This window comes from Salvelinus sp. IW2-2015, linkage group LG1, assembly GCF_002910315.2.
Source record: "Salvelinus sp. IW2-2015 linkage group LG1, ASM291031v2, whole genome shotgun sequence".
NCBI classification, from domain to species: domain Eukaryota; kingdom Metazoa; phylum Chordata; class Actinopteri; order Salmoniformes; family Salmonidae; genus Salvelinus; species Salvelinus sp. IW2-2015.
Window position 1 is genome coordinate 57496828 of NC_036838.1, and position 18420 is coordinate 57515247.

The 18420-nt window shown below is 42.7% G+C and overlaps 1 protein-coding gene across 5 annotated transcripts in view; it reads left to right on the top strand.

The window, feature by feature from the left end:
* The window catches only part of arhgef3 (Rho guanine nucleotide exchange factor (GEF) 3), a 135471-nt gene that overhangs the window by 101145 nt on the left and 15906 nt on the right, over positions 1-18420 (top strand). For 2 of the 5 annotated variants that reach the window (XM_023997638.2, XM_023997630.2), the window contains 2 exons: positions 16099-16206; positions 17033-17209. In XM_023997638.2, coding sequence (XP_023853406.2) covers positions 16099-16206; positions 17033-17209 — 285 coding nt within the window. Of the gene's footprint in view, positions 1-4960; positions 5363-8433; positions 9351-12517; positions 12588-16098; positions 16207-17032; positions 17210-18420 lie in introns of those variants that run through there. The other 3 variants (XM_070446083.1, XM_070446079.1, XM_023997621.2) reach the window with 3 other exon arrangements.

Below are 18420 nucleotides of genomic sequence, written 5' to 3' on the forward strand. Positions count from 1 at the left end.
TTCAAAAGTCACTTCAGACAAACAGATTGTAATTTTGTTGCCCATAGAATAGAGTCATGAGTGCATTCAGGTGAGTCTTCCGCAGCTAATTCTCTTCACAATTCGACACAGGCTCATTGTGTTCAGGACAACCCGGGGTATAGCGCATGTCATCTTTTAACTGTGGATCTAACACAACGATCATAAACGTTGATACTGTAAATGACTCCCTTACCGTCGGGCAGCAGGTCTGATACCAACTCAGTCTCAGAGATAGTTTCTATTCTACTAAGCCATCAGACTGCTGAACACATAACTGGACTGACCACCTGCACTGACTTCTCAGCACTTAGCACACATGCACTCACTCACTCCCACACAGATATAACACTCATCCACACCCACCCACCCGCCCACACAGATATACACTCATCCACACCACCCCCCACCAGTATACCCACACACACCCACACACACACACATATATTCATGCTCAACACACATCACAACTGCTGCAGCCAGACCGTTATTGTTATTGCTTAATGTGCACTTTAAACACTTGGACTGATGGTGTATTTATTTATTATATCTCCAATGTTCATCTTCATCGACTCCTCTTGACTTACAGCATTTCCCTCACTCAGACAACAACAAATGTGCAAAAGTATCCCATTAGGGGTGAAGCGGAGACCCTGAGCTCTGACGTCATGTATAGCATGTTACTGTACAGCCACTGCGTTCCAATTTAGGCGGCTTGTCAATGACAAAATGGTCAATTTTCAACCCGTATACGGAATGACGGGGGCCGTAAGTGGAAAGGGCTACCAAGGGGAAAAAAAATCACTTGCTAAAATAGTCTTGAAATATGTAACTCATGTTTCTTAATTCAGACCAAGGTAAGCTATTGGATAACATGTATTATTTAATCTACTGACTGCCATTATCATACGTCATTACCGCTATTCATTACCGTTATTCATTACCGTTATTCACTCTTCTTTTTAAGCACATGGAATTTCTAAATTTCTAAATAACAAAATAAGTATATAAAACAAATGCAACATTAATGTAAGATTCATGTCTTTTCTTGATAAGAATGGGCTGAGGCACATGAGCTGAGGGCAGATGTGTGTCAGCGTAGGGCCTGGGGCACCTGAAGAGTGGGAACAAAAATACATCTCTTATGTCTCTTAGATATCACACATAAATGAAAGACAACAAACATTAAAATCACAAAAAAATTATATTCAATGTAATTTATTGATTTGCTGTGTTGACCTAACCTGATTTGTTTAGTGATTGTCCATATTGAAGTTGAAAGTTCACACGTGATACTGGGAGCTGGATAGATTCTATTTTGACTTTACAGAGTCGTTGACCCGCGTAGCAATCCTGACATCTGAACCCTGACACACAAACACACTCACTCACACACACACACACATACAAACACAACCCCCCCCCCCCCCCGCCCATTTAAAACATCATTGTTTATCTTTCTGTCCACTCATCATTCTCCTCTCATCTCATCTCTCTTTACCAGAACAAAGGATGTCATTCTGTGGTGAGTCTATTGCGAGGTGTCATGTTTAGGTGTTGATGCAGAATTTCCTGTCATCCGGTTGTGCACCAGAATAGGGCCGTCGTCTMTACGTTTATTTTTTTAAACACACAGATTGGAAAATGGATAAGCAAGAAATGACACAAAAAGTAGCGCAAAAATAGATTGACGAGAAGTTGACGTGCATAGTTGTTGTAAATGTGAGGAAACTGTCGCATGGCACGTTATGTAGTTCTACTCTCTAGGTGTTTTCTTTTCATCCTGTTTGGTGATGCCATGAAAAATGTTCATCCTCGGATTGGAAAATAAAGTTATATTCTATTTTATTCATGATGTTTACTTCAACACCATGCTCACAGTGATGCCAACTGCTGCCAGATGGTTGTGGTTAAGAGGTTGGGCCAGTAACCGCAAGGTTGCTGGTTCAAACCCCCGATCTGATTAGGTGAAAAATATGTCGATGTGCCCTTGAGCWAGGCACTTAACCCTAATTGCTCCTGTAARTTGAGCGTCTGCTAAATTACTAAAAAAGTTTTTTAAATTATCAGCATAGTAGTACACTAATTAGAAGTCCCCATGTGGATTTCCAATAGATAGAACAACTGCAGATCCGACTGGGTCACTAWACATTGGCATGACATGAATAGTATATTAGTTGTATCCGTAATACTTTATTTGAAGAGTATCTACATAATAATAATGGTGGTTATATTTCTCTTATGGACTAAGGACATCATTACACATTCATAAGCCACACCGAACACTTCCATATACCATACAAAATCACTTTTGATTATGGTTGTATCCTTTCAGTTGGGCTCCGTTTTAGTTTTCATATATCACCTATATCCTGTTTGTATTTGTGTCAGTCAACGTACACCTGTAATATCCATTGACCTATTTATTTATTACTGAACAACAGGAAACTATAATATATCTTGGAACAAACAGGTTGGACCCAGACATAATCCAGGGGTTAGTGAGTTAGTTGGACCTATAATACAGTTCCCAGCCAGGTCAGGATAGACCAACTCTATTTTCTATTGTATGATTGTTGGCACTGTGGATAGAACTGGAACTAAGGCCTCCAGTGTTTGAAACATGCGGACCAGGGGGCGGGCCAGGGGGCGGGCCAGGGGCGGGCCAGGGGGCGGGCCAGGGGGCCGTTAGGTTTGAGTGACACTTCACTGAGTGACAATGTGAAAGCCAGTGTTTGTTTACAGCCAGGCAGTAGCTTGGCTCGAGTGTGAGGGGAGAGGACTGGCAAGGGCTAGGCTGGTCCACGCTCACACACACACACACACACACATACACATACACATACACATACACATACACACACACAACACACTTTCCTCCCCCTGGCCTAGGCCCTAGCCTACACACATCCCTGGTCTTATAGGAAAACACAAAGCCAGGAACTTCTCAGCCCGTCCAGAACAAAGACTCTTAAAAGTGGGATCAATTTCCTGCTGGTCTGAAACTGGATTTGGGAACCGCTGCTGTGGAGCACTATTACTTAAACAAATCATAAAACACAACATGCAAGGCCCCCCACCTCTGCTTTCTGAAACAGGAGTCTGCACTGTGCACAGGGAGCTGCTGGGGATTTAATGGACCTTTTACAGCAGTGGGCTAAATCAGAGTCACACACAGTGTTTCTTGGTAGTCTTAAACAAATCTACTTTSAAACTAAAGTATACACCTCACACACATGGTTATGGGGGTAAAAAAAGAAGACACCTGCACCATGTCAGATATAGAGGTGAATTTTGAGTTTGCATCCCAATGTCACACTTTATATACATCGAAGAAGACTGAAATATAACAAAACCGTTTGACATAGAAATACCAGATTTTCAAGTAATGTTTTTCAAGTAATGTTCATTAATATAATAGTAATAGTATTCCACCCATCCATGAGGCCACTAGATCAGCAGCAGGAAAGGCAGTGCTTTCTCTGCTTTTATTTCTATAATTTGACCAAATCATAAAACWCAACATGCACAACATGCACCCCAGGTGGAGCAGTCAGAGTCAGGACTCAGGGTTTATGTTCCAAGGCTTTTTCTGATTAACTTTAAATAGAATAATATGGCTTTTCCATACTGCACAGAACACGCACAGAACACACAGAGGTTATTAAAACAAGGTTGGGAGAGGTATGCATGGCATGAGAGTCTATCCTAACAGGGGATATGTTTCAAATTGATTATTGCATTGTTGAGTTTTGAGTTTGCAAGAAAGGCATTTCACTGTATTTGTCCGTGTGACCTTGAAACTTAAAATGGTACCAATAGAAAAATAAAAGTTTAATGAGCCAATCACAGGACCTGCAGTGCTTTAGGAAGAATAAGGGACAGTTTGAAATGCACTGTGTTGGTGGGTGAGGGGGTTCCCAAAATAGGGGAGGATTATCAAACTTTTTTTTCTTTGCTTTGGGGAGCGTTGTGTGGGGGTTTTTGAGCACAGGGGAAGGTAGTGCATTTTTYCCCTGGTTTACATTCGCACTTTTGCAGGTTTTACGACATGATTTCTTCCATCCTTGACAGATTTCCTGATCTCCGTGCATGTGCCTCCCCTATATCAATGTGTTTTGGTACTTCCCTTATGCACTACGCTTATCTGCGCACTAACTGTACCACAGGTCCATATAGTGTAGACTGTCTATCCTGCCATCTAACCACCATTCTTAGTGACAGTAGTGCTAGATGGATCGTTTGTCCAGATCTGTAATAGGCTAACTAGTATCATACCACACATAAAATAATTCAAAGCTGCACCAATGTTCAATATAAGCAGAGGCCAGCTGTGCCATTGTTCATGAAAGAACAGTGAAGACATGAGACACGCAGCTCAAAAATATCCCCTATATATCCTGTTTAGGGACAACACCAGTATCCTACCTAGACTATCCTACAACACCACAATGCAATAAATCATTGCATAATTGTTTTCAAGTGAGTAGAATTCTACTCTAGGCTGTAAACTGCATGGAAAATATCCATTGAATAACCGCACAAAAGCCATGTGATTTGAATATTTCATTCCATTTGGATCCATTTGGATCAGTCGTTGGTATACTCTCGACAGTTTCTAAGGTCTAGAAAGACACAGAAGCAGACCAGTCTGGCTGTATTTTAAGTTATGATTCTGAGATGTGCTGTCTGTGGCGGATCATCATTCTCCCAAGTAGTCCTATGATAATATCCACGCTTATAAACACARGCTCGCTACAGTTTTTGTTATTTGTTGTCGCAAACATTATTTTKAGTTAATTCTATAAGTATGAGGGTGGAGGTTGTGCAATTCATTTTTTACTTTTGAAGGGGAGGGTCATATGTTAAATGCTGGGGATGGGGGTGCAWTTTATTTTATCCCCCCCAGTACATTTCGAACTGCCCCTAATAATACACAATGTGCACACATTCTGCAAGTCGAATGTGTGGTGAATGTGGCGAATGTGATGAAGGGGTATTTCTCTCCAGTGCGCAGCGCGTTCRCTCGCTTTCGTTTCCCGTGAGATACCAATACACGCCGAGAGCGCACCGCAAGATCATTTTTTTTGTCTACTAAAACAGATGCTCTCGCTACTTACTGGCAGTCGCGGTTTTCACAGCAGCCCAGGCGAGCACAGTAGCTGCTGGAAGACTAGACCGTGTCTGTAGCTACCCTGCCGCATTCACAAGCTCCCTGGCCGGGGAAAGTGACAGCATGGTGGTGGCCAAGGATTACCAGTATTACCTCGTTGTGAAGAGGGCGAACTGCTCTCCGGAGGTGCAGACAGTCAGCAGCAACATCCATCCGGCTAAAGAAGTGGAGGTTTGTAGATAATATAGGGAGTCTAATATGCGATTATAACTCTCATAAATTGCATTCATTTATTGCAGTTTGCGCACCGCAAATTTAGTTTTCTCTAAATAAATTGGGCATGCATGCACTAAGTGGAGGCAACACTGACAGTGAGTGATGTGCAGACTGGGTTGTTGTGGATATTTAACAAAACAATGTGGCAAAAGTTGAATGCAATCACTTATGGAATGTTGACAAAATAGTATCGGCTGAAGCATTTGAGGACATTTACTGCCACATTTGTACTGATGATTGCGCAACTATTTTCAACGTGAATCACATTGTTGGTAGTGTTATTATTGCTTTTAAAGTATAGAGTATTATTTTGTAAATAAATACATTGCTGAGGTCCTATTATGTAAATGTTTACCCAACAGTAGTTTGAGGAAGTTAAATGAGTCTTGAGTAAAACCTTTACCTGAGACCGGTTGTCTAATGTCTACTCTAGACTTTAGCTCAGCAGGTTAACACAGTCACGGCAGGTAGAAGACCAGGGTTCAAACCATTCACATCAGAGCAGAAGTCTCAGGCATTGCACAGCTGATGTTTGCTCTGCTGTGCTGTGGTGTGGTTTGTCTCTTCATTTTAACTTCTCAACTTAACCAAGCCAATTTCACATAGTTATTTCATCTACTTTGTTTTGTACCTTCAGCGTTTTGTACTGGTGAACATGGTGGCCTTTTATTCAAGTCTCTTTAGCTGTTCTGTCACAGATGAGTCAGTCAAAAGCTGTGCTAAGCTTTCTTCACAGATATACAGTATGAACTACCTTGGGGGCATGAGAAGAGAACGGAGCGGCACCCTTTCAGAYATCACACACACATCACGGGATCTGTTACAAGATGACGATCGTAGACTTGAATAAATGGTTTCTTTCTCATCTATGGCCGGAGGTTTGTTGTTTCACCAGAGAACATAAGAGAAGCAGCATAGCGATGTTGTGACGTTGAACTGGAGAGCTTAGACATTCACAATTCACAGCTGATTGATGGTAGAGTGACAGGGAAGATGTTTGATCTTGCTAGCTGTGTGGAGKTCACAGCGACGTGTCATTGGACAGTAGCCAACATCTCATGAATACAGCTGTTAGGATGAATGATTTATTGGGATAGGACTGAAGTGAGTGCTCTAGGTCAGAGTAAGCTGCTATTCTATTCTAGCTACCAGGACCAATTAAAAATAATATAAAATAACTAAGTTGGGAATGGAAAAGTCTATTCTGTCTGGTGTGTTAATCCAGGTACTATGACAGAACATAATGTGCTCATTCCACATTTACACTGCAGATTACGAGGTGGATGTTGAATTACTACTTGTGTTATTATGATGGTGAATGCTACCATTTCTGGCCATATGAAACATTGACTGAAGTGTTTGTTTCATTTGACATTTKAGTCATTTAACAGTCATTTATCCAGAACGACTTACAGGAGCAATTAGGGTTAAGTGCCTTCCTGTATAAAAGACGGTCTGACTCTGATACAATGAGTCAATGCAGCATGACGATACAGTACTAATTCAAGCTGTCTGCCCCCAAGTCTTTGTCTTTGAAAAGTCAAGGAGTCCTCTCTGGTCAATACTGTAGAGAGGAACAGTCATGTTTTCACGGAAGGACTACTAATACCCTGGCCTTTATAACAGTAGAGAGAACACCCCTGTGGCAATGTTGGGTCGGAGGCAGAGACGGGGACGGGGACTGGGACCCCCCACCACACAACATGAGTGTTCCTATTGCTCATTCTAACAGGAAGCTCAGAAGAACAGCTAAGCTACTGTGGAGCCCTGTGTCAGCAGCCTCTGACATGGGAGTCACACAGTGTCTGGTCAGACTCTGAAGGTTCTGGGAAGAGGGAGGAAAGCACAAGAAATAAAGACAAGACTGTGAGGAAAGGGAGGAGAGAAGAGAGTTGAATGTGGAAGACAAGCCATCTGTCCGGGGTAGCTGATCATTAACACACACACAGATCAGCTCTTCTATAGCTTTCCCAGTGAGTCACCACCTCACCTCGCTGCTCTCGTCCCCTCCCAGCCTCACAGCCTTTTTCCTCTGTAGGATCAGTTACCTGCAGTCCTGTTCTTCCATGTTGTTGTTACCAACCTAAATCTTCTAAAACCATTACTTTCAACAACATGTGTTTCTCTCTCGCTGCCTTCTAAGTCACACTCTGGGCCATGGGAATATTACTTATTGACCCACCAGTACTTCCTGGCTACATCTCTAGCTGACCCTGAGTATGGTAGTASTCTTTCATGTTGAAAAATGTTACATACTGTAACTCTTTTATTCATGGTTGTCATAACAGGATTCTGAATGTTACATACAAGATTTCTGACAAACCTGGAAATTGCAAGAGAAGTCCCATTTATTTCGATACTTTACATTGAGCATTTGTTCTTAGTTACTTAATAACAAATTTTACATTTCAGTCATTTAGCAGATGCTCTTATCCAGAGCAAATAGGGTTAAGTGCCTTGCTCAAGGGCACATCAACAGCTTTTTCACCTAGTCAGCTCATGGATTCAAACCAGCAACCCTTTCAGTTATTGTCCCAACACTCTTAACCACTAGGCTACCAGCCGCCCCAGATAAAACAACAACCAATGTTTATTCTATGACACAATTCCCACGTACAATCCATTTTTAAATGAATCATCGGGAGATCTGCTTTCACACTTTAACATTTTCAATCAGCATCAGATTATTCACACAATCAGAAATAAAACATATATTTGTCTCTAGAGAACAGAGCAGGACAGAGATGCAGCAGTGACTCAGCTAGGTTAATCGGCCAATAACAATGGAATGGAGGTGGGGTGGGGTGGCAGGGTGGAGGTGGGGGTGAGGATGGAAGTGGGGGCTGCCATGCTCAGATATGAAAGGGCAATTCCACAGTAACGGAATTACGCTTTGACTCAGATTTTTCACTTTAAAATGTATGCCAAACAAAAAACATTTATTTCAAAGTTTAACAAACCATACAAATCTATGCACAAGTACTACTTTGAATAATTTACACATAAAAAATGTAAACTTTTACTGGAAGAACTGTGCAGATGAAATGTTTGGTAACGGTAAAATCTCCCTCAGTTTTTTTWATACGACCGCGTTTTCCTAAAACTCTGTTAAGTATCTGCTCCGAATGAAGATTGAAAGATGTCTGCAGGCAGAAAGAACGGGGTGTCAGCTGTGACATCACACCTTGAGTTTGAGAACATTTTATTTTGGTTATTGAACTACAGTAGGTGAAGTGGATTTACATCCAGTAACAGAATTAGATAATGGGTCCCTGATCTGTACTATACAGAAATGCATCAGTATGGAATGAATGTACTGTACTTTTATTTACTTTACTGTACAATTGTGTACACTACTGTGCTCTACTGTACTGTGCTGTCCAAACTGTTGAAACATAGACGTCTATGATTGGTTCAGATTTGGTTCGGCCAGGGCGGACTGACCAAATTTGAACTACTTTTCAAAGTCCATGGACTTTTCCGGTGTCGGTCGGTGCTCATTAGGTGAGGATGCTTTACTGTAAGTAAATGAAAAGAGGGTAGGCGTCATGGTATGTGTCAGTAACCCAACCGGAGAGAGGTTAATGTCTTTCGTTGTATTTCTTTTACCTTTTCAATATTTTTTTCCTGATATATGTTGTGTAAGACCCCTTTTCCATCTGTTTGACCAGAAATCAAAGCCTTTGATTGATCCTAATTATTTTAGGATGAAAAATCGTTAAAATGTATACATGCCTTAATTTCTGAAAAAAATATAGTCTTAGCTTTCATTTGACACCCAATTCAACATGCTCCTATCTACTTCTCATTGGTCCTTTTACATGGAAATGCCCGTAATCTCTATTTGGCGAGGTGGGAGTTCTACAGGTATCCAGCTGAAATCAGTCATCCAGTCAGTCATCAAGGAGGCACTACATTCTCAGAAAAAAAGGGTGTGGTTAAGGTACAGTATTGTTCCCGCGGGTACAAAAATATCTATTTAGACATAATATATTTTTAGAGGTACATATGGGCAATTCCTTGGTAACAGAATGATGCTGAGACTCAAATAAAAAACAATGATTGCCATGTTAAACAAGCCATACAACTCTATGCACAAGGACGACTTTCAACTTTTTAACAATTTCCACTGAACATTTTACAAAAATACATTTATTTGAAGAASAGTGCAGATGCAAAGTTTGGTAACAGAATGACGGTTTTGGAAGTTGTTAGAAGTCGTCCTTGTGTATGGATTTGTATGGCTTGTTTAACTTTGCAATCATTGGTTTTTGTTTGACATACATTTTAAAGTGAAAAATCTGAGTCTCAGCATCTCTCTGTTATCGTGGAATTGCCCCACATGGTAGTGTTCGGTATCTTTTAGGGTACATGTGCAGATAGTCTAGTATTAATGTTGCATTTTTGTAACCAACATTTTTAATATAAAGGTACAATCATGACACTCTCTCAAACCACATCCATCATTTTCAATTTCCCAGCATTCTCCATTGCACCTGGAGTTTTTGAATTGTTTGTTTCAATATGTGTGTTTTTGCATACACATTGATTTATCTTGTGCCACACAAAGATAGATAGCACATTTGTAAACTAATCTGTTAGTAGTTGGACTTAATGCACCCGTTACTTACATTTTAGGAGACACTCTTATCTAGAGCAACATACAGTAGTGAGCGTATACATGTTCATACTTTGTAGTGGTCCCCTGCGGGAATTGACCCCACAACCTTGGCGTTGCAAGTGCCGTGCACTACCAACTGAGCCACGTGGGACTTCATTCAGATAGTTTCGGTAGTCTCCTTTATCACTTTTCCCTACCTTGGCAGTCATTGTAAATGCAGGTTGCTTGTCATTAAAAAAAAAAAAAATCCTAACTTTGCCTGGCTTCCTGTAGGAATTACATATCACTTTGCAAGCCAGCATAATGTGATTTGCCCAATAAGTTTCAGATCACTGGGTAAAGCTAGACTGTGAAGGTAAGGCCTTATATATGTAATATATTGTCATAAAGAGTTTAATTTCAATGATAAAATATCCTCTTAGGCACTCACTTTGCAGAAAGGCTACAGGACTGAAAGCCGTTGAATGCAACGACCATGTCTCTGTCACTAGCAAACACAGTAATGGGTGGTACTGGTAACTAAACATTTTGCTTGCAAGGCACCCTGGGAAATATGCAAATAATGTTTTACACTCAACAGTGCTACCCTAAAAAGGCATTTTTTAAAACATTTTCCAATGGAATGGTTTTGTACCTGTACAATCTTGTCCCCTACGGTATACTWTTGTCTCTTTTAAGGTACGAACTGCAAGGGTACAATTATGTACGTAGAACTAAAGGTTCAAAGGTCGTACCATCCAGKGTACCACTACAGTGACAAGCGTTTGTAGGCACCACGAGGCCCGGGAACCTGGCAGCCACGTCTGGATAGCGTTAGTTTGCCAGCCAGACAGGATGTCAGCTTTGTCTGTGACAGGGAGATAGGAGTCCAGCCAGCACAGGCAGTACTTTACTGATTGTATGAACTATGAACAGAACATAAGCTGCGATTAGTGCCAACCTATTAGTCACTGACTCACCTCACCTGGAAGAACTAGGTGTCCTGACTGAAATCTGTTTTTTTGTTGTGTTTTATTGACGTTTCAATAAGCAAGTTTATCAGCTGAAAAATTCTGATTAAAGTATTTTTAATTGCCTAAATACCTAACACATTTTCTCATCATAATTCTTTCAATTTTGATAAATCAAATAAAATTTTATTGGTCACATACACATGGTTAGCAGATGTTAATGCGTGTGTAGCGAAACGCTTATGCTTCTAGTACCGACCGTGCAGTAATATCTAACAAGTAATCTAACAATTTCACAACAACTACCTTATACACACAAGTGTAAAGGAAAGAATAAGAATMTGTACATATAAATATATGGATGAGCGATGTCCGAACGGCATTGGCAAGATGCAGTAGATGGTATAGAGTACAGTATATACATCTGAGATGAGTAATGTAGGGTATGTAAACATTATAAACTGGGATTGTTTAAAGTGACTAGTGATATATTTATAACATCCAATTTTGAATGATTAAAGTGGCTGGAGGTTTGAGTCAGATTTGAGTAGTAGTTGTAGTAGTGCGGTGCGTAGTTGGGAGGAAATCTAGACCTACAGCTAAACAAGGTTGAATGTTTGCTTTTGTTCATGTGAGAAATGAGGAGGTGAGTGTATATAAAATAAATGTTGACGCTTATAAACAAATCACTTCTGTAGCGTGGTATAGTCCCACCCCCTACACACACACACACACACACACACACACACACACACACACACACACACACACACACACACACAGCTCTTTTCTGTGAGATCTTTGTGACACTAACGCTGGGAATCGATGACTGCTTTTTTGTTGACGTGATAGACAGACAAGTTGTTTTGAAAAATAAATGAAAGTTGCCACAAAACACTTCTCCTCATTGCTGCTGGATTTTTCCCCCCCTAATTATTTGCATTATCACAGGCACAAGAGATACAAGTACACAATGTGTTACAGTGTTGTAAATCTGGTGTTCCACCACCATGTAATTACCCAATATGTAAAACCACTATGTGCATTGATTTACTAGTTCCAATCCAGGACAGGCAGCTTGGAGGCATGTTCAGACCAACATCAGGACATATTGAGCTGTGGGCCCCACGCCACGGCCTAGTCTCCACTCTCCGTTTGTCTGTGGTGGTGTTGTGTTGTGTGTGTGTGTGTGGTGTGGTGGTGCGTGTGCGTGTGTGCGTGTGCGTGTGGTGCTGTATTGCTGCTCATGTTCAGATGTGATGAACATAACTCCTGTGGCCAGTTTGGATCAGGCCAGTATAGGAACATAATCTACAGTTCCAACAGGTGTTGAAGGATATTTTAGGAGATTTCTCACTCGGGCTTCATATGAACATAGCCCGCGGAAGAATGTTTGAAGGTGGGGGTGGGGGGGCGAGGGATTTTGCCAGCGCTACAGACGGCTATATCGGTCTGCTAATACAGGACTAGTAAAAGCTCAGTGCACTTCTTTTGTGAAATATATTTGTATTAATATCATGTTTTTATTCTTATTTTCAGGGGGTGCTGCAGCACACTCAGAACCACTTTCCTGCAGCTTTGCATAAGGAGACCTAGATAATTATGCAAGGTTTGTTTATACACCTGTTTCTTTTTAGAACAACCAAACCATGTGTCTGAATTTGTCTGTTTGTGCAAGTCGAAAGATATAATAAAAGGAAAGGAAAGAAAAATAGACATTGGAAACAGTGTAAGAAAGACATTCAGGGTTCATGAGGTCAAACACACAAAGGAAGACAACGTTTGAAAGAGCGATACACTATTGTATCTAATCAGTTGATAAGTGGTAAACAGATAACAGGTAAGTAACTTCTCCTATAGTCTGATATGTCTTTCGTCATACCTCTACTACCACTGTACTATCTATCTGCCCTGTCAGAGATCAGTCTCTAACCTCTTGTACTATCTAATCTGCCCTGTAAGATCAGTCTCTACTAGCTCTGTCATCTATCTCCCTGTAGATCAGTCTCTACTAGCTCTGTACTATTATCTGCCCTGTAAGAGATCAGTCTCTACTTACCTCTGTACTATCTATTGCCCTGTAGAGATCAGTCTCTACTAGCTCTGTACATATATCTGCCCTGGTATAAGAATCTAGTCTCTACTATGCTCTGTATATATATTGCCCTGTAGAGATCATCTCATACTCCTCTGGTACTATCTATCTGCCCTGTAGAGATCAGTCTCTACAGCTCTGTACTATTATCTGCCCTTAAGAGACAGTCCTCTACTAGCGTCTGTAACATCTATCTGCCCTGTAGGATAGACTCTACTAGCTCTGTACTACATTCTGCTGTAGAGATCAGTCTACTAGCTCTGTACTATCTTTCTGCCTGTAAGAGATCAGTCTTCTACTCACTCTGTACTATATATATCCCTGTAGATTCAGTCTCTACTACCTTCTGTACTATTATATGCCCTGTAGAGTTAGTCTATACTCTGTATACTATTGCCTGTAGAGACAGTCTCTACTAGCTCTGGATAATTACTGCCTGTAGAGATACAGTCTCTACTAGCTCTGTACTATCTTTTCTGCCTGGTAGATAGTCTCTACTAGCTCTGGTACTATCTTTCTGCCTGTAGAGATTCATCCTCTTCTATACTGCTCTGTATATATATCTCTCTGTAAGATAGAGCTCTCAGTGAGACAGGGATTGACTAAATGACTGAGGGAGCTGCTGCGTTGATAATACATTGATTGGCAATAATTAAAACAGCAGAACAGATTTGGTAAGTGTTATTGTCAGAGTCGCAGAGCCTTGAGGTCCGAGAGCTAGAATTCAGCCAGTCCCTGTTGTTTGCAATAGTAGTATTGAAACAACAATCAGTGTTTCTCATCATGGTGTATTTGTCCAGGGTTTACAATAAATCTTGTAGGGGTTCTGGAGGACAGGGTTACAATAAATTGTTTGGGGGTTCGGAGGACCAGGCGTTACATAATCTGTTGGGGGTTCTGGAGGACCCAGGTTACAATAATCTGTTGGGGGTCTGGAAGACCAGGGTGACCAATACAATCTGTTTGGGGGTTCTGGAGGACCAGGTTCAATACAACTGTGGGTGGTTCTGGAGGACCAGGGTTACAATACAATCTGTTGGGGGTTCTGAAGACCAGGGTTCAATACAACTGTTGGGGTTTCTGGAGGAACAGGGGTTCTGGAGGACAGGGTTACAATACAATCTGTTGGGGGTTCTGGAAGACCAGGGTTACAATACAATCTGTTGGGGGTTCCTGGAGGACCAAGGGGTTCTGGAGGACCAGGGTTACAATACAATCATGTTGGGGGTTCTGGAGGACCAGGGTTACAATACAATCTGTTGGGGTCTGGAGGACAGGGGTCTGGAGACCAGGGTTGAGGACAGGTACAATACATCTGTTGGGGGTTCTGAGGATCAGGGTACAATACAATGTTGGGAAACCAGGGTACAACATCTTGGTTTCTGGAGACCAGGTTGGACACAGGGTTTACAATACAATCTGGTGGGTGTGTTCTGGGAGGACCAGGGTTACATGCAATATTGGCTGAACGGGTCTACAACGTTGGGGGGTTCTGGAGGACCAAGGGTACATAAACCTGTTGGGGGTTCTTGGAGGACCGAGGTTACAATACAATAATTTGGGGTTCTGGAGACCAGGTTACAATACAATCTGTTGGTGGTTCTGGAAGACAGGGTTAAATACAATCTGTTGGGGGTTCTGGAGCACCAGGGTTACAATACAATCTGTTGGGGTTCTGGAGGACCAGGGTTACAATACAATCTGTTGGGGGTTCTGGAGGACCAGGGTTACAATACAAATGTTAGGGGTTCTGGAGGACCAGGGTTACAATAAATCTGTTGGGTTCTGGAGACAGGTTACAATACAAACTGTTTGGGGTCTGGAGGACCAGGGTTGGGAAACACTGACCTATATAGTGCACTACTTTACGACCAGAGCCATATGGGGACCTGGTCAACAGTGAAACTTTATGAGAATAGGGTGCAATTTGGATAACTAAGGAGCAAGTAGGGCTTTGATTAAATAGGGGAATGGATCCCGTTGTGAGAGATGGTAGATTACTTGTTCATGACACCATTTGTACAGTCTGATTGGTACACTGTCATACTCACTTCACAAGGAACTGTGCGATTATTACTGGGCCCTGCTTTTTACTGCAGAACCACAATCTGTGTGTGTGTGTGGTTGTGAATGTGTGAAGCAGGCGAGTGTGAATGTGAAGAGGGATACTCCGTGTGAAAGTACTGTTTTCCCAGAATACTGATCAAATAGCTGCAGTGACGTCACTTGGCTCCTCTGCAAAGGCACCGACAGAGAGGGAGAGAGGGGAGAGAAGAGAGGCAGGAGAGGGAGAGAGCAGGAAGGGGAGAGAGCAGACGAGGGGAAGAGCAGGAGAGGGAGAGAGCAGAAGGGGAGAGAGAGCAGGAGAGAGAGAGAGCAGGAGAGAGGAAAGAGAGGAGAGAGAAAGAGCAGGAGAGGGGAGAGAGAGGAGAGGGAAAGAGAGAGGGAGAGAAGAGCAGAAAGGGAGAGAGCAGGAGAGGGGAGCAGCAGGAAGGGGAGAGAGCAGGAGAGGGGAGAGAGCAGAGAGGGAGAGAGCAGAGAGGGGAGAGCAGGAGAGGGGAGAGAGCAGAGAGAGGAGAGAGGAGAAGAGCAGGGGATGGAGAGCGCAGGGGAGGGGAGAGAGCAGGAGAGGGGGAGAAACAGGGGATGGGAGAGAGCAGGGGATGGGAGAAGACAGGAGAAGGGAGTGGGAGAATAGTATTACAGCCGCTGAGGGTTTGCAGGTTGCAGATATTCTCTTTCTGTCAGCCTGTTTTTCCCCCTGATGATTCTGACTGACGGCAACCTCTGGAGTTTGGATCTCTTCTTCTGTTATCCTGATGGAGTGATGCAGAATGAATGGAAGGGCATCCTAAGGCTCTTCTCCTCACTATCTTTGATCTGCCTCACACACCAGTCTACACCCTCATCTTGTCTTCATATATCCTGACATTTATGGGATGTTTCTTTCCTCTATGTGCTGTTAATGTTTGTATCTGACTGTGTGTTCACAACAAGGTGTCTCTCTGTGTCTACTGTATTCTAGGAGCCCAGTAACAAGCGGGTGAAGCCCCTGTCCCGCGTCACCTCGCTGGCCAACCTCATACCTCCAGTCAAGACTGCTCCTCTGAAGCGCATAGGACAAACACTGCAGGTACAACAGTACACCACATCATAAGATAGCTATGCTGACAAATATGACTACAGAGGACAACCACTGCAGGTACATATGTGACTAAATGCTTAATTACAATAATGTTGTTAATAACACTTTACAAATACAACCTAGAGGTTTAATGCATTATCCTGTGGTTATAATGCATTGTAACGCTTGTCATAAGCATGTATGACCCTCTTATAAGGTCTCATTATCATCTCATCATGATCATGATACTAAGTAACTTAGCTGATGTGTTTGGCCGTCGCAGAAAGCCCAGCCATAGCCAGCTAATCGATTCTGTTCTAAGGAGAAATCAATCACTTTCCACTAAGTACGCCAGCCCTCCTCTGACCTGTGTGTGATGTCATGCCATAACGTGTTGTGGTATGTTGTGTTGATAACACACACCAGTGTTATTATGCAACACGAGGCTCAGTGATTGAAAGGTGGGAACGTTCACGCCTGATAATCATTGGTACGTGTCCTCTACGATTACGTCCCAAATCGCACTACTTTTGACCAGCGCGCTACAGGGTACAATTTGGGACGCATCACCTATGGGACACATATGAAAGGCTTTGACCTCAAAACCTGACCTCACTATCTTCACACTGGGTTTGACTAGAATAGCAGACAGGATCATCTACACACAACATTACAGTAACATTCAGATATCAGACATAAGACAACTATGTGTTTGTATTGTCTTTTCATACCCTTCTGGGTTGGTGTCCTGTGACGGTGTCCTGTGACGGTGTCCTGTGACGGTGTCCTCTGAAGGGGAATTTTTCTCATCTTTGTGCCTCTTTCTATTCCGCAGCGTTCCATCAGCTTCCGCAGTGAGAGTCGGACGGAGACGCTCATGCCTCCTCGACCATGGACGCGGCCGGCCCCGCCTGCCAACACCAAGCGGCGAGACAGCAAGCTGTGGAGCGAGACCTTCGACGTGCGGCTCGGACACCAGATGCTGTCCTCTAAGGAAATCAAACGCCAGGAGGTAATGGTTTTCCTCAGAGTTACCATGGGAGAACACTGTTACAAAATGATAGAAAATACCTGCTCACTGCTCCTGTATAGTTTAATGCAACTTTTAGACCAGAAGGTTTTCGTCTGGCTTTGATTTCAAGGAGTTTAACTAACATTACATTGGAGGTTGTGTGTGTGTTTAAACTCTTAGAATAGCATGGTTATAACAAGGATGTACATCTTCTAGAATGCATGAAATATGCTTAGATTAAGTGCCCATGGCAAAACCCAAAGCCAGAAAGAGAGATTCCCTAGTCTTTGAGCAGATCCTGCCTGATAAGCACTGATGGGAGAACCACAGCCGTCTTACAGAGGAGCAACAGGGTCAGGAGTGGAGGGAGGGGCTCCAATAACATCCCAGCTGCTTATTTTTCTCTCACCCCTCTGTCTTTCGTTCTCTCTCTCCCCTCTCTCTGTCTTTCGCTCTCTCTCACCCCTCTCTCTATTGCTCCCTCATGCCCCTCTGTCTTTCGCTCTCCCCTCTCTCTCTCTCCCTCTCTCGCTCTCCCCCTCCCTTTATCTCTCCCTCCTCTCACTCTCTTTCTATAGCTCTCCCCTCTCTCTAGCTCTCCCTCTCCCCCCCTCTTTCTCTAGCTCAACCCTTCTTCCCCTCTCTCTCTGCCCTCTGTCTCTCTTCTTCTCTCTCTCTCTCTCTCTCTCTCTCTCTCTCTCTCTCTCGCTCTCTCTCTCTCTCTCTCTCTCTCTCTCTCTCTCTCTCTCTCCCTCTCTCTCTCTCCCAGTCTTAAACTCAGTCACAGAGGGGATCGAGTGCTATATCACTTCACAGTTTTAACAGTTAAAATTAGAAGGCTTGTCTGAAACATGCCCACCCCTCCCTCCACTGAAATGAGGCCTCCTCCTCTCAGGCCAMWMAGAGTAGACATCAAAGGACAGGGGATATGGGATAGGGGGTTCACAACAGAACCCAGCTGTCCACTGGGAAGTATTGCATGTTTAGGGGTCAACGCGGTCCTATGCTTTTCTCTCTGTGTGCACAACAGAAGTCTTGTGGCTTTAGAGAGGCGAAGTGTTGAAAGCTCATCTTTCTGCAAAGACCTTTAGATTTGTCAGTCTGCCATTTGTTATTTCATGCATGTAACTCCTTCTTCTAAAAAGACAGAAAGAAAGAAATGATGTTTATATGTTTTCAATGTTATTTATTTGTTCATGGTGGTAAAATAG